Source organism: Hyalella azteca, unplaced genomic scaffold, assembly GCF_000764305.2.
Source record: "Hyalella azteca isolate HAZT.00-mixed unplaced genomic scaffold, Hazt_2.0.2 contig5520, whole genome shotgun sequence".
Classification (NCBI taxonomy): Eukaryota; Metazoa; Arthropoda; class Malacostraca; order Amphipoda; family Hyalellidae; genus Hyalella; species Hyalella azteca.
The window spans coordinates 55,933-70,520 of NW_025935708.1; the positions used below are offsets into that span (position 1 = coordinate 55,933).

The window sequence follows — 14,588 nt, forward strand, 5'->3', positions numbered from 1 at the left end:
CATTTGAAGCCAGATCTCACCATTTTTGAGCTGCGTGTTGAAGGCCCAGCAAGCTGCGAAAATTCTGCGATGTCTAGAATCGGGGACAGACAATGTTTGGCCCAATTATCGCTGCCGCTGCTATATGAAAATATAGGCCAAGGCAATAAACTGTGGGACGAAAATTTTACGGTATGGCAAAAACTCGATTCGACTGCACCTGTTAAAAAATATCATGAAACAAAAATTAGACACGTGCCTACGATAAGAAGGTTCTTACAATGGCGCTTACATGCTCTAACCTGCAAGCAACAAAAAACGCAGCTGATACCCATAGGGCGCTGATGTAGTATTTCCCCTCGATGTAAAGTATCATGTGATATTCTGTTCTAACCTGCAATAAAGAAGCAAAAAACAAAGCTGATACCTACAGGGCGATGATGTACTATTTCCCCTCGAATTAGAGTATCATGTGATATTCTGTGAAACGTGTATTGATATTCTGGGTAGAATCATTAATGGTAGTACTATAACATCCAATTTTGTAACTGCTGAAGTGACAATGGGTGGTGCCTGTATTCCTTTATTTATTTAAGTGTTGGATAGAATATTTTCAGGGGTAAATCATGGAAGTTTTACCGAATAACTCAATTATGATACATTTCCGAAACGGATGAATTGACACCTATGAAAATTGTAAACGCATAGTTGAGAATATAAAATAAAATCATCAAGATAGTTGAAATTCAGTGTTGAATCACGACAGTTAAAGCTCTGAAATGAATCACGACAGATAAAAACCTATGAAATTCGTACAATCACTGCGCTCATGGTATTTAATGAGTGACATGTGGTGTTCACTGCAACAACTGATCTGCATGATATCTATGCAATTCATACAGCAACTGCACTGTCGATCGGGAGATGATTGAAGTAGAAATTCAAGTAGAAATTAGTAGTAGCGAGTAGAAATTTGCTGTAGAATCATGGAAGCTATAGGCAGTTCTGCAACTGCTCAACTGATTTGTATTAAATATTTTTAGCCGTTGCGCAGTCAGAAAGTGATTAAATTTCTAGAGTTATGTGATATTGGGTGCGTAATTATCGATATTAATAGCGGGAAACCCCGCTGAGGATAACAGCAAAACATGGGCACTGGGGGATAAGGCTGAGGATAACAGTTGCTGAGGTGCCAGTGTGTGTTATCCTCAGCAGTTGCTGAGGATAACAGCACAACACGGGCAGTGTGGGCACCTCGCTGAGGATAACAGTACAACACGGGCAGTGTGGGCACCCAGCTGAGGATAACAGTACAAAAAGGAACAATTTCTTCGCAAAACCGGGACCCAGAAGCCGGTTTACTGTCCGGCTTTTGGCATCGCATGCGAAGCAGTCACCAGCCAGCAACTGCGGCGAGATGAGGTTTTTCAAACTGTGAGTTGCAGATATAAGAATAATTGCTTTATTATTTGATCATTGCCAGTATCAATGACTAATTTCTGTTTTTAAAATTAAACTTATAGATGAACAAGAGTGTAAAGTTCAATATCTATCTCCGAACTTGATTTAATAAACGAGCAAAGATTGCAGCAAAATCTGCATGATGCGGCAGAAGTTAATATACCTGATATTCATATCTTCTATGAATTCTCAATGAGAGCATTTGCAAGATGAATATAGCTTCAAGAACTTTTTTCTATTTTTTGTCACAAGATTTTAAGTCAACTTAGTTGAGATATTTACTCATTCTTTTATTGTAATCAAGATGGAAGCTTTTATCTTCTCAATGAGAGCATTTGCAAGATGAATATATGAAATCTAGTATTTTAATCAAGATGGGAAATTTTTCTCTGCAAAATATTGTTGTATGTGTCAGGATATTGTTGGTGCTGGCGCTAGCGCTGATGGGCACTGGAGGAGACAGCGCTCTGGAAGAACATCATGACGAAGACGTGATAAATCAGGTGAGTTCTGAGGTCCTAAGGCCATACTTTCAAAACTCGCTAAGTGAACGTAAGTACTTACGCACTATTTTCTTGTCTACGATTGGTGGATTTTGCTTGAAATGCCGTCAATGATTGGCTGATGAACTTACGATCTCTTAACTTTTTTTGAAAGTATAGGTCCTGATGCTCTGCGGCCCTAAAGCCTAAATGTCCCGATGACTCATGATCCAGGGCCTGCACTTTCAAAAAAAGTTAAGAGATCGTAAATTCGTCAGCTAATCATTGACGGCCATATTCAAGCAAAATTCGCCAATCATAGACAAGAAAATAGAGCGTAAGTATTTACGTTCACTTAGCCAGTTTTGAAAGTATGGCCCCATGGTGCCTTTAACCTCTCATGTCCCAGTGGTTGTGGTAATTTGATATACTGATGTCTTCAGGTCTTGATGCATAGAGAAATTGTAGTCGTGTGAGGGAGTTCTGTGATATTTTAAACATTTCCAGTTGTTCCAGTTCCCACGAGATCAATTAAGGCATTTTTAATTACTTTGACAGGGTTGCTATCCGCTGTCAATAATCTTGATCTCATATAATGCATATGAACCTTTTTTATGTATTCCGATTCATTCGAATCAGAATTGAATTATCACTGAATTAGTAATGGCTATGGTTAAATATTGCTTATCGAAATGAAATGACCGCGTACGTTGACGAGTTTTTGTTGCAGTTAGTTGCTCAGAGCACCCAAAAACGACGTAAAATTAAATAAAGTTGATCAAATTAGAAGGCGAAATGATTGAAGATACTTTCTTTATCAGTATAAAAGATATAGTTTACGAATACGTGTCCATGATTTTCTGTGCAGTGATAACTAAATCTTTTATTGAGGCTATAATGACACCGCTGCCATAGCGATATCTTTCAGAGCAAAGCGCCGGCTGTCACTGAATGTCTCAATCCATTGTGCGAATGTTAGTTTTCGTCACCCAGTATCCATCATCGCCTTCTTAACAAACATAATTTTATATCGTTAATTCCTACAGTACCTTTTCTATGGAAATATGTTTCGATAACACAGTTTTATTCCAATTTTCAAATTTGTAAATTTGTATTTACCAGTTTCGTTCACCCTGTTCCAATTTCACCTTTCTCCCTACCCTACATGGGAATTAGCTATTTTTTATCGCCTAGATTTAATTCCTACCCCTACACCATCCCAGAACACCATTACCTGATCAAAATTTAGAGCCGTCCCAGCTTCTGATTACCAGAATTAGAAGCTGCCACACCTCAGAATTTTGCATTGGTATTGTTGTCATCCAGTTCCCATTTCCTCCGTCTTTAAAGACGGAAACATGGAACTGTTTCTTGTCTCACAACAATACCCATTGGTATTGTTGTCATTGGTATTGTTGGTATTGTTGTCATCCAGTTCCCATTTCCTCCGTCTTTAAAATCCAGGAGCTGACTGAGCTGCTGGGGGTGACGAAGGAGCGGCTGCTGGAGGAGCTGCAGGATCTGCGAGACGAGTGGACGCTGCCCTTCTGGATCCCGGAGGAGGACCACATCGTCCCGGACGCCGCGACGTACGGCAACGTTGACGTGAGGAGTGATGACGTCCTAGACGCCGCGACGTACGGCAACGTCGATGTGGGGGGCGTTGAGGTGCCCGTTGTTGTCCTGGCCAAGATTGGCCTTAAGATCATCAAGGTGGGCGCTGGTGCCCATGCCTCTACATTCTAGGCGTGGGAAAAGATCTAGATTCTACTTAATTAAACGGCGAAACTCTAGGGTGAATCTCATTTAATGATATCTTCCTCTGAATCTTGCTGAAAGAATAACGAATCTTATGAAAATTTTGATCCGGAATAATTTCAGAGCTTCCAGAACTTTTGTCCATATTTTGTCACAAAATTTTAAGTCAACTTAACTGAGGTAATCACTTTTTCTTGATAGTAAAGTACACCAAGAAAAATATCACGCGCGAGAACGAAAATTACGACTTAAATTCCGTGTAAGATTTTGCAGTATTCGGAGTATTTTTCTTTTGTTATATAATTTCAGGCCGTGAAATTAGCGAGCGGTGGTTTAGTGGCGGCCACTGCAGCGGCGACGGCAGCGGCAGCAGCGGCAGAATTGGGCGCTGACGGGATGGTGGTGGACACTACACGCAACACGAACATCGTGGACACGACACGCAATACGAACATCGTGGACACGACACGCAACACGAACGTCGTGAACACGACACGCAACACTAACATCGTGGACACGACACGCAACACGAACGTCGTGGACACGACACGCAAGACGAACGTCGCAGACACGACACGCAACACCAACGTCGTGGACACTACACGCAACACGAACATCGTGGACACGACACGTAACACTAATGTCGTTGACACCACACACAACACTAACGTCGTTGACACCACAAGCAACTCCAACGTCGTGGGTATCACACGCAACACGAACGTCGTGCACACGACGCACGACGATTCGACCATCATTGCCACGACGTCGGCCACGGCGGTGGCCATGTTCACCGATGGGCCAACTGGGGAAATTTTCTTTGCCCAGGCCTACTTGCCCGAAGGTGGGTGGATTCTAGCTAGCTTATTTCATGAGAATATGTCGGTCTTTTTTAATACTCAAACACTGTTCAAAAAATCACCGTAAAACGGTCTCGACGGCATTTCAGTGACCGGGCACCACGCGAAAAAAATACCATGTCAAAGTTTTTTTGAGGTAACACTACATTTGGAAAAACGGCGACACAGCTTATTTTACGGGGCAGCCGGTCACTAAACCGTTATTTCGAACTGTGGATTCATTTTAATTGAGGAAGAACTTGAGTCCCTCAATTCCCTAACCTCCCTCAGGCACGAGAAGCGCTACGGTGGTCACAGGGGAGTTACGTGGGCTACCCACGGGTCCTTCCTACAGCCTCGAGGTCTGGCGCCCCACCCGCGACTTCTGCGGGAGTAATGTCACGGGGCAAGCGGTGAGTTGTTCAAGAGAAACGCATGAGTAACATAAACAACTCATGGTGATTTATAGGGTTACCGGCTGGTAATGCTGGAATGTTCGTGACCCTGAGCCTGTTTATTGGCAGTGTGGTTTTTCAGGATCAATTCGCGAATATGAGTCAACGTTATGATGATGCCATTGATAAACCAGACGAATTTCTCATGTAATGGAAACTTTTCATCTGCTGTTCAAGTTGAGTAATGTGTAATATGTGTTAAATTAACGCGAATGCACGTTCACAGTGTTTGGTGCTTGTGCATTTATATTAGTGATAATCTTTGCGCTATTTCTTTGGACTTATCGTTTCACACTGTGTGAAACGATATGTGTTATGATTCACACTGTGTGACACATCCTGGCTATATCATGATCCATCATAGAATAAAATAAAATAGAATAGAAGTGTCGGCACTGAAGAAATAGGCCCATGGCCTGTTGCCGATTCTCGTACTTTTCGTGACTTGATTCACAACGGATCCGGCCTTTGGAACCCGATCTTTCCATAGCTGACGATTGATTGAGATAGCTGCTGGACTTATTGCCTGGTCCGTAATTTGCTAGGCATCTCGAAGTAATTATAATACGGTGAATCATTCGCTGGAAGTGCTTAAGGAGCTTAAATGCTCCTTTTTTCCGCATTATGTAGACAAATCATTAATGATGAAGTTACTCTTCCCTTTCAAGGACCCCGTCGTGACGGTGCTTGGTGTGCTACGCCCTGACGCGCGGGGGCAAACCTCATTCTTGCTCAGCAGTGGCCACCTGCGCGTGGCGTGGGGAGGAGTGGTGGTGTTGCGGCCGCTCTCTTCAGACGACAACCGAAAACCCATCGCTTGTGCCAAAATCGTCATCGGTTGATGCCATGAGCAGCAGCTGTAATTGCCTACTCTAACATTGTCAGCTGCTGATGCAGTGAGCATCGTTTATGGCACCAACGTCATGATGCATAAGGATAACTCCTGACTATACTTGTGATAAATGCGTAAAAAATAAATTTATTCCTAACAATAATTTTAATGATGGAATTGGAAATAAATTTAAACGAAAAAGTTATTTATTGTGATAACACCAGTACCGTATATAGTATTAAAATACAAGTTTTTTATTTTGTCACAATCCTTCCTTAACATTTACGAGGGTCGAGCGAATCACATTTATTCGGATTTCAAGGAAAACATAAATTTTCCTCTGAGGGCCAATTTACTTACACTTCCATTGGTAAATATTTGCTATTTTCTGGACCAGGGTATCTTTTGGTTAGGTAAAAATGAGCTGCGCAAAGAAATAAACCCAACTCTGCGCTTAAAAAACGAGTCGTATTGTACGTCAAGTCGTATAGTCGTCAATACAAAAGAAGTCGTATAGTATTGTATTGTAGTCGCACGAAGGTAGCACTGATAAGCCATGTTGCCGGGCGAAACTGGGTCAGAATGAACCACAAATGAGCAACAAGTTCATCGCTATTTGGACAAAGCCTCACTTCTTTCTGTGAATGATGCAGACTGGCACTGGTTTTATTATTAATCTCAAATAAAGTTTCAATGGAAAGTCAAAAGACGGTGTGTCGAAAAAAAAACTCGCTGCTATCGTTTCATCACACACATTTTTAGCGCATTTTCTCATTTATGGAAAAAATCACTATTGTGCTTGCCATGTCCGTCTGTCTGTCTGTCCGTCCGTGACCTCAAATTTTCGTCGACGAGAAAATGCGCTCTCTGTCGCTCACTGCAGTGAGTACTGAGTTATATTTTTTAAGGTTATTGCAGTGAGTACGAGTTATATTTTTTTGCGCGTCGTTCACTTCGACGCGCGCCCCCCGAAGTGCGCTACAGGATTATTGAAGGGCATATCCTTGCACTTGGGAGTCTGTAGGAACTCCTTGATGCCCTTTAGCCCCTCGACCCTCCTCATGAGGTCCTGCAGGAGCGGGAAGTCCTGCAGACATCCCGGGGCGAGGGCCTGGTGCTGGTACAGCAGCTCGTATGCGATCAGGTCTGGGTACGTCAACTGCAAGTACACGTACCAAATGACGATGTTAATATTGATTATTTCGTCGTAATTATCCTATGAATGATATCGAATAATTATAGTGATATAATATAATATAACATAATGCAGTAGAATATAATATAACATTATATACTGTAATATAATATAACATAATATAACATATCTTATCATGATATATTATACATATATTGATGACAGCATAAATTATGTCATATTGGCCTATCATTGATTCTTAACCACCCGGCCACCTTGCCGATATCTACTAGATTTTTCACAACTAGTAATGGGTTTCGAACCCCACCCGCTTCTCCAAACTTGGTGATCATAACAGCTCGGCGTCTCTGGGTGGCTAAATAGCGACTAACGTTGATTTTACTTCATGTATGAAATTTTTTACAGTGTAGCTTAAATGTTACGCTAGGTTGAAAACAAATTTATTAAACATAACTCATTATTTCTGGGATTTTTAATATCCGGCATATTTTTTGACTATGTCATTCAATGTATTTTGTAAGCTAGGAATTTTGTGATTGCCTGGTACCACAAGTACGTGGGGCTATTGATGCGCGTATCTAGGATACTGATCTTGTCGGGATATGGTCTGGACCTATATATGGCAAACACGTAATCTCTGGCAACACGTAATATCTGGCAACACGTGATCTTTGGCAACACGTGGTCTTTGGCAACACGTAATCTCTGGCAACACTCACGTTGTCGCCGGCCAACCATTTCCGTGAGCCCAAAAAGTCGGAAAGAGACTTCCACTTCGCCGGAAGCCCAGCGAGGTATGCCGCCTTGTCGCTCTCCTGTTCAAATCCACCACAAACATCACACGCATTGAAAAAAATTGGAAAAATAAGACAATAAGAGGAGTAAGATTCAAAGTTGACAACAATTTTGATCCATTTTTCTTTATTATAACTAACCAATTTACAACTAAAATTAACTAACCGGGAGCAAGTAATCAAAAAAAATACTGCGTTATTCTGACGCATCTTTTATTTGGGACATTAGTTCGAACTGATTGATCTGTAACAGCACATTGACACTCAACAGCCCAGTACATGTAGTTGGTTATGAACACTTATAGCATTATCGGTGGAATGATAACAGAGGCCGGTTTATAGGATGAACCATATTGAAGAACCACTCACAAAGTCAGTTGATAAAACAAATGACTATATATGGGATGAACCATACTGAAGAACCACTCACAAAGTCAGTTGACATATAACAAATGACTATATATGGGATGAACCATACTAGACTCTGAGGTAAATGCGGCAGCTGTGAGGTAAATACGGCGACTCTGAGGAAAGTGCGGCAACTGTGAGGTAAATACGGCAGCAGTGAGATAAATACGGCAGCTGTGAGGTGAATACGGGAGTTGTGAGGTAAATACGGCGACTCTGAGGAAAATGCGGCAGCTGTGAGGTAAATACGGCGACTCTGAGGAAAGTGCGGCAACTGTGAGGTAAATACGGCAGCAGTGAGATAAATACGGGAGCTGTGAGGTAAATACGGCAGCTGTGAGGTAAATACGGCAGCTGTGAGGTAAATGCAGTAGCTGTGAGGTGAATACGGCAGCTGTGAGGTAAATACAGTAGTTGTGAGGTGAATACGGGAGCTGTGAGGTAAATACGGCAGCTGTGAGGTAAATCAGGCAACTATGAGGTAAATACGGCAGTTGTGAGGTAAATACGGTAGCTGTGAGGTGAATACGGCAGTTGTGAGGTAAATACAGTAGCTGTGAGGTAAATACGGTAGTTGTGAGGTATATACGTACGGGAGCTGTGAGGTAAATACGGGAGCTGTGAGGTAAATACGGCAGCTGTGAGGTAAATACGGGAGCTGTGAGATTAATACGGCAGCTGAGAGGTAAATACGGCAGCTGTGAGGTGAATACGGCAGCTGTGAGGTAAATACGGCAGCTGTGAGGTAAATACGGCAGCTGTGAAGTGAATACGGCAGCTGTGAGGTAAATACGGCAGCTGTGAGGTAAATACGGCAGCTGTGAGATAAATACGGCAGCTGTGAGGTAAATACGGAGGCTGTGAGGTAAATACGGCAGCTGTTAGGTAAATACGACGGCTGTGCGGTAAAGCCGGCAGCTGTAAGGTAAATACGGCAGCGGTGAGGTAAATACAGCGGCTGTGAGGTAAATACGGCAGCTGTAAGGTAAATACGGCGGCTGTGAGGTAAATACGGTAGCTGAAAGGTAAATACGACAGCTGTGAGATAAATACGGTGGCTGTGAGGTAAATAAGGCAGCTGTGAGGTAAATACGGCGGCTGTGAGGTAAATACGGCAGCTGTGAGGTAAATACGGCGGCTGTGAGGTAAATACGGCACCTGTGAGGTAAATACGGCGGCTGTTAGGTAATCACGGAGAATGCTAGACTCATAAATCCATTTAAAAGGAATAACACGCGCAAGTGAGGACTAGCCGAGGAGCTGTACATAACTCCTCAGGGACCGAGTATCGCGCTCGTATAGGGAGAGGACGGCTAGAATATCAGATAAGTTATTTGAAAATCACGGACATTTGCGCGGGATGATTGGACTATTAACTGGATTAGCTGTTACCACTTGGCAGGGCGGCCAAGCGATGTAACAGTTCAGAGTACCAGGATTGTGGCAGCGAGCTGTGGGTTATATCCCCACTGCCTGTGACAGTGCTGGTGAAATCGGCGGATGACCGGGCGATTAAGCACAATAAAACTGGAGCAGTGAGTTGCGTGAGCAGTGAGTTGCAACAAGTTGTGTATGTCCTGCGATGTTCATACATAACTTCATAGTCGGCGCTACTATACTGCCATACTTGCTGGAATAGCTCCGACATTTGTGGACTCTAAACTCTTAACTCAATTATAGGTACCTAGATTATTAGGCAGAATAACTCCACTTGTGTCGAGTGTCGCACTCACGTTAGGGAAGTCAAGTCCTAAGGAATCCTTCTCGTTCAGCCAGCAGGACTTGTCGTAAGAAGGGGCGGGGCCGCAGACGTAGAGCTTCTCCTCGTAGCGCGTGCCCGTGTATTCCAGCAGCATGCGGATGGGCTGGACGATCTGCAGAACAGCAAACATTATTACTTAAATTGAAACTCTATAATAAAGCTGCATGCATTAATTATATAGAAAAACGTAGGACGGAAATTCTGGATAATAATATTGAATAATGCATGGATATTTTGACGACACTCTTCGAGAGTTGAGTGATGAAGGAAGCGGACTGAACGCTCAAACGTCGCAACAACCCGTGACATTGAGACTGATAAATTACACTTGCATCACTCTACACCTAAACATCACTCTAAACTCCAAAGTTATTATATAAACTTAGGAAAAGGCTGGCTGTCCCGAACTTATAAAGCTGGCCACATTCGACGTTAATCAACGTTATTGTGCTCAATGTTGAGAACAGTGCCCAGAGCCGGCCAGACTGGCTCCAACTTCGCACAAAGGATTCAATATAATCAAAACACGCTGCTGTTTAGCACAGTTCTCTAGATGTTTGTCCTTTTGATGGTGCTTGTTCTCAATAAATCACATTTCACTTAAACAATTCACTATTATCTTACGCCTCTAACGTCCCAGTAGCCGAGAATTGGAGCCATGATGTGACCGAGATCGTACACGATTACCTTCGCCTGCCGCTGCGTAGCACCAACTGAGAAGACGTTGACCGTAAACCGTTGACGGTTGAGCTTGTTGCGGGGGCCTTGCAACGCGTCGGGTGGCGGACTGACAGCTTATCTTTATCAGCGCAGACAAGATCTCTCTCTTTTACCGCAACTGATAAGACATGACAATAAATAAACACTGATGATGAAAATATATTCCAGCGAGGACGATGAATAAGAGGGTTATCAACAGCTTTGACATTTGACAATAGCCCTAATGCAGAAGCATACAAAAGCAACGATTAGCAGCTATAGTGCTATACCAAGTGCGTACGCAAGCATTGTGTTTAATCGGTACGAATTTTAAACTCTACCGTCACGCCTCTAGCCTACAGAGCAAGCAAATGCCTCATGGATCAGCTTCCGAACCCCTATGAATACAAACAATAGGAGAGCAGGCAAAATGTTGAGCCAAGGTAATATTTTTTTAATTGAAATAAATCCTCGTTGTATTCGCAAGCGACACGAAAATAGCTATCAAAAAATTTTTACGCGTTAATACTTGGGACCTAAATTTTTCTAATGCCCGAAATAACCTACAAAAATATTCAAATAATATTGAAATGAAAACTAAGCGGCCTCAAGCGCAGTAAAAACCTTACCTGAGGCTGTACGTCTCTTCATACCACGTCCCGGTGCGAAATTTAGGCAAGCTTCAAGTTTTTAATAATAAAAAAACATCGCTTGCAAGGGATGCAGCTCCATGTCACGTCAGAAGCTCGATCTGTTTTTCTAAAAGAGAATTAAAACGTTGCCTCAGTCGCCGCTAACAGGATGCATGAACGCGATCAGTGACTAGTCCGAGAAGCTCCTGTACTGAATTGCTTTCTGTCTATTTTACCTCACATGAAACATGTCATCCTATGAAACATGTTGAATGAAAATTTTCACTGTAACGGGACCTCTCTAAATTTCAATTCACGAAGCATATAATAAATTATCGCTGACTGATCACCTCAAGTTTATTTTGCCTTTCAATGATCAGCAAGAATCAACTGTTAGGGATTCAGTCAATCTGGGCAAAATCACTACCCAAATAGTCAATATTCGCTAGTTCAAAATTTACATATTGTAACACTAATACGAAAAAGAATTTAGGCTATCATTTGGTACATTTTTCGATCTCCGTTACTGCGGTTGCAACGCCTATTCGAATATTACGAACATAAACTCCAATATTACCGACAGGCTGGCAGCCAAGAATAAAAAATCAGTCGAGGAGATGCAATCTAAGCTTCTACCTCCGTGGAAAAATGTCCCTATCTTCTGCATGGATCCGTCCGTCTCCAGAAAAAAAATTAATAACTTCCTTGTAATGTAGCAATATGCAAATTTCCCACCACTGGAGGTTCGTTAGTCAGAATCAACTAGCCGGACTCGAGAGTCAGATACGCTAGTGAGCGGCTAGTCTATGGGGCGCTTTAATTAGAGCCACTTTTCAAGGAAAAACGTTTCCCAGAAGAATAAATATTAAATACGTCTCTTTACTATCTTGGATGAGACCCTTAGTCCCTTACTAGCCCCATGCAGGTACTACAGAGGCCAGAGATTGGGACACATTACTGAAGGGTATAACTCTCCTAGACGGAGTTTGCTTTGTGCTGGGCCTCATGAACACTCGGTGCTTACCTCAGAAGAAGAGCTCTGTGCAAATTGTGGAGGACTCCATCAAGCAAATTCGTTAGAGTGCCATGATATCTCGTCAAAGCTATGGCTTTAGAAAAACTACGTGCTTCTGCATGGACGGTCAAATGCGCAAGCTGTCAGGGAAGTAGACTCGTGCCACACAACCGCTTGTTGGCAAACTACAAATAAGTCTGTATAGAGTACTTCCTATTCAAATGCATTAAGATTATGATGGCTCCTCCTAGCAGAACGATTACTATAGATGTTCACACCAGCCATTGATGTTATCTCGACGCAGGAGCCTACGTTATCATGCCTCTGCCGATATCCAGCCCAGATTTAAATGAAAGTTTTGACTCTGACAATGAAATTGGCGCTCTTTCGTCAATTTTAATAAGTCTGAAGCAGCAATAGAATTTTAATTAATTTTAAGTATCGTGAACAAATGCAATCTTATTGCAGCTTGATATTTTCCCTTTGCATTTGGATTAATAAATTATAAAAAATTCCCATTTTGTTCAGCGTGGGGACTGCTTTTTATGGAAATTCCGTCAGCAATTTACTCCAATATCATGCAAAATCTTGAAAAATCCATACGAGGCAAATTTATCTTTTAATTCTCCATAATTTATCGTAATGGCTTCAGAAGTTCAAATTTCATGTTCCTATGTTTGCAGGTGAAAGGGTTAATGTAAAAGTAAAAGTCATTTCATATAATCAAGTTTGATGAAACCATTAAAAATATGAAAAATGTAGAAATGTAACGATGGAAGAAATTAAAGTTAATAGAGGGTAGTTCATTTACACCCTTTTGTCATTCAAGGAAGCAGGGGAGAAAAAATGAATGACAAAATGAACAAAAAAAATGAATGACATGTGGTGAGAAAAAAGCATGATGAAATTTATTATAAAAATGGAAAACGTAATAACAGATGTCCAAAGAAAGGTAATGTTCAATTCTGGAAATATTAATCAGCTGCAGCTTGATGTTAATAATATTCGCTATGCTATTCGCCATCTCTCCACCGAAATAAACCAGTTTTTAATTCAAGTGAATATATTAGAACAAACATTGTAGAGGATTTTTAGAAATAAAACTTTAATAAATGCTCTTTAAGTAGAAAGACGATAAAAAGAATAAACAGAAGAACTATTTTGTATTTCCTTCTCCAAGTTTGAGGTATCTCATAATTGGAAGATCGAACTGTGGAAAAACATCATTGCTGCTGAAATTGCTTGTGGAGAATTTTATTGATTTCAACAATCTATTTCTATATAGAAAGTGCTCGAATTTAAGCTGTTGAAAAATGTTTTCGATTAATGACATAACTAATAAATCTGAAGTCATTTATTCATTTATCATCAGAAATTGCAATTTTAATGTTATCTTGAAAACTTACTTAAAAGACGTCACAGAAACTTGCAATCAAATACTGACAATAATGCTTCTGTACCTGATCCCAGTGACTGATCATAGGAAAAAAATTTGTTCATTTTACATGATATTGCTTCGGAAGATGATCAAAATCTGCTAATAGTTTTTACACCCGTGGAAGGGAGCGCAGCCGTGGACTAAATATTTAACTATTAAACAAGCCCTGGCGCAACGCCTCTCCTCATAATGCAATAACTCAACTCGGCCACAAAGCCAAGAAGCCCTACGTAACTGACCATCTAACTACACCAACTTCAATTCGGCACCGCCCCCACCCCACAACTTGCTTCTTCAAACGATGCCTAACCTACTATTTAAAACGATGTCTAACAGAGACTATTTAAAACAATGCCTAACATACTTTTCAAACTTTAAAACAATGCCCAACAGACTATTTAAGTACATGTAAGTTTATGATGGATTACATAAATTTATTACGGTCCGATTTAGTAGCACTTGAAGTAAGGGATATGAATAGTTGTTTAATCGAATTTACATTTCAAATAATTCGTCTAGCAGACCAAAGCCAGCGTTTTATACATTTATAGATTAGATGTATTGCAAGCTTTCATCTGTGCCTTGAATCACACGCAGAATTGTGGCTTGTTCATGCACAATAGTCTACAAATCTAAAATAGCATGAAGTGAGAAATTGGTGATAAATATCCCCATTATTCCCAGCTTTATGATCACCATGACGAACAACTAATGGAAGTAAGCTCAAATAATTGTTTATAGGCGATTAATTTTTGAGACTTCGGAAACACTGCGAAGGAAAGCTCTCCTTTATTGAGGTTTTCTCGCTAAATGAATGCCACGTCACTCGCGCGGGCAACCAACTTACCAAGTCGCAGTTTAGACCAAGACGTGCAGGC

General features: G+C 41.3%; 2 protein-coding genes across 3 annotated transcripts; one reads left to right on the forward strand and one right to left on the reverse strand.

Annotated features, from left to right (window-relative positions):
• The first annotated feature begins 1,376 nt into the window (after positions 1–1,376).
• On the forward strand, positions 1,377–6,571 carry LOC108676512. Of its 2 annotated transcripts, XM_018164593.2 has the most exons (7): positions 1,377–1,413; positions 1,856–1,943; positions 3,387–3,635; positions 3,990–4,106; positions 4,269–4,524; positions 4,811–4,932; positions 5,643–6,571. In XM_018164593.2, exons 1-7 carry the CDS (start codon positions 1,397–1,399, stop codon positions 5,814–5,816), a joined length of 1,023 nt encoding a protein of 340 aa, XP_018020082.1. In that variant the 5' UTR covers positions 1,377–1,396; the 3' UTR covers positions 5,817–6,571. The 2 variants fall into 2 exon arrangements, with proteins under 2 accessions (XP_018020082.1, XP_018020081.1); XM_018164592.2 differs by having other exon boundaries at positions 3,990–4,524.
• A 127-nt stretch (positions 6,572–6,698) lies between these two features.
• On the reverse strand, positions 6,699–10,651 carry LOC108676504 (glutathione S-transferase). Its single transcript, XM_018164584.2, has 6 exons — positions 10,551–10,651; positions 9,898–10,038; positions 8,838–8,842; positions 8,187–8,298; positions 7,682–7,777; positions 6,699–6,965 (listed from the first exon to the last, which is right to left on the reverse strand). The coding sequence occupies exons 1-6, from the start codon at positions 10,584–10,586 to the stop codon at positions 6,756–6,758; spliced, it is 600 nt and encodes a 199-aa protein (XP_018020073.1). The 5' UTR covers positions 10,587–10,651; the 3' UTR covers positions 6,699–6,755.
• Positions 10,652–14,588: the final 3,937 nt, after the last annotated feature.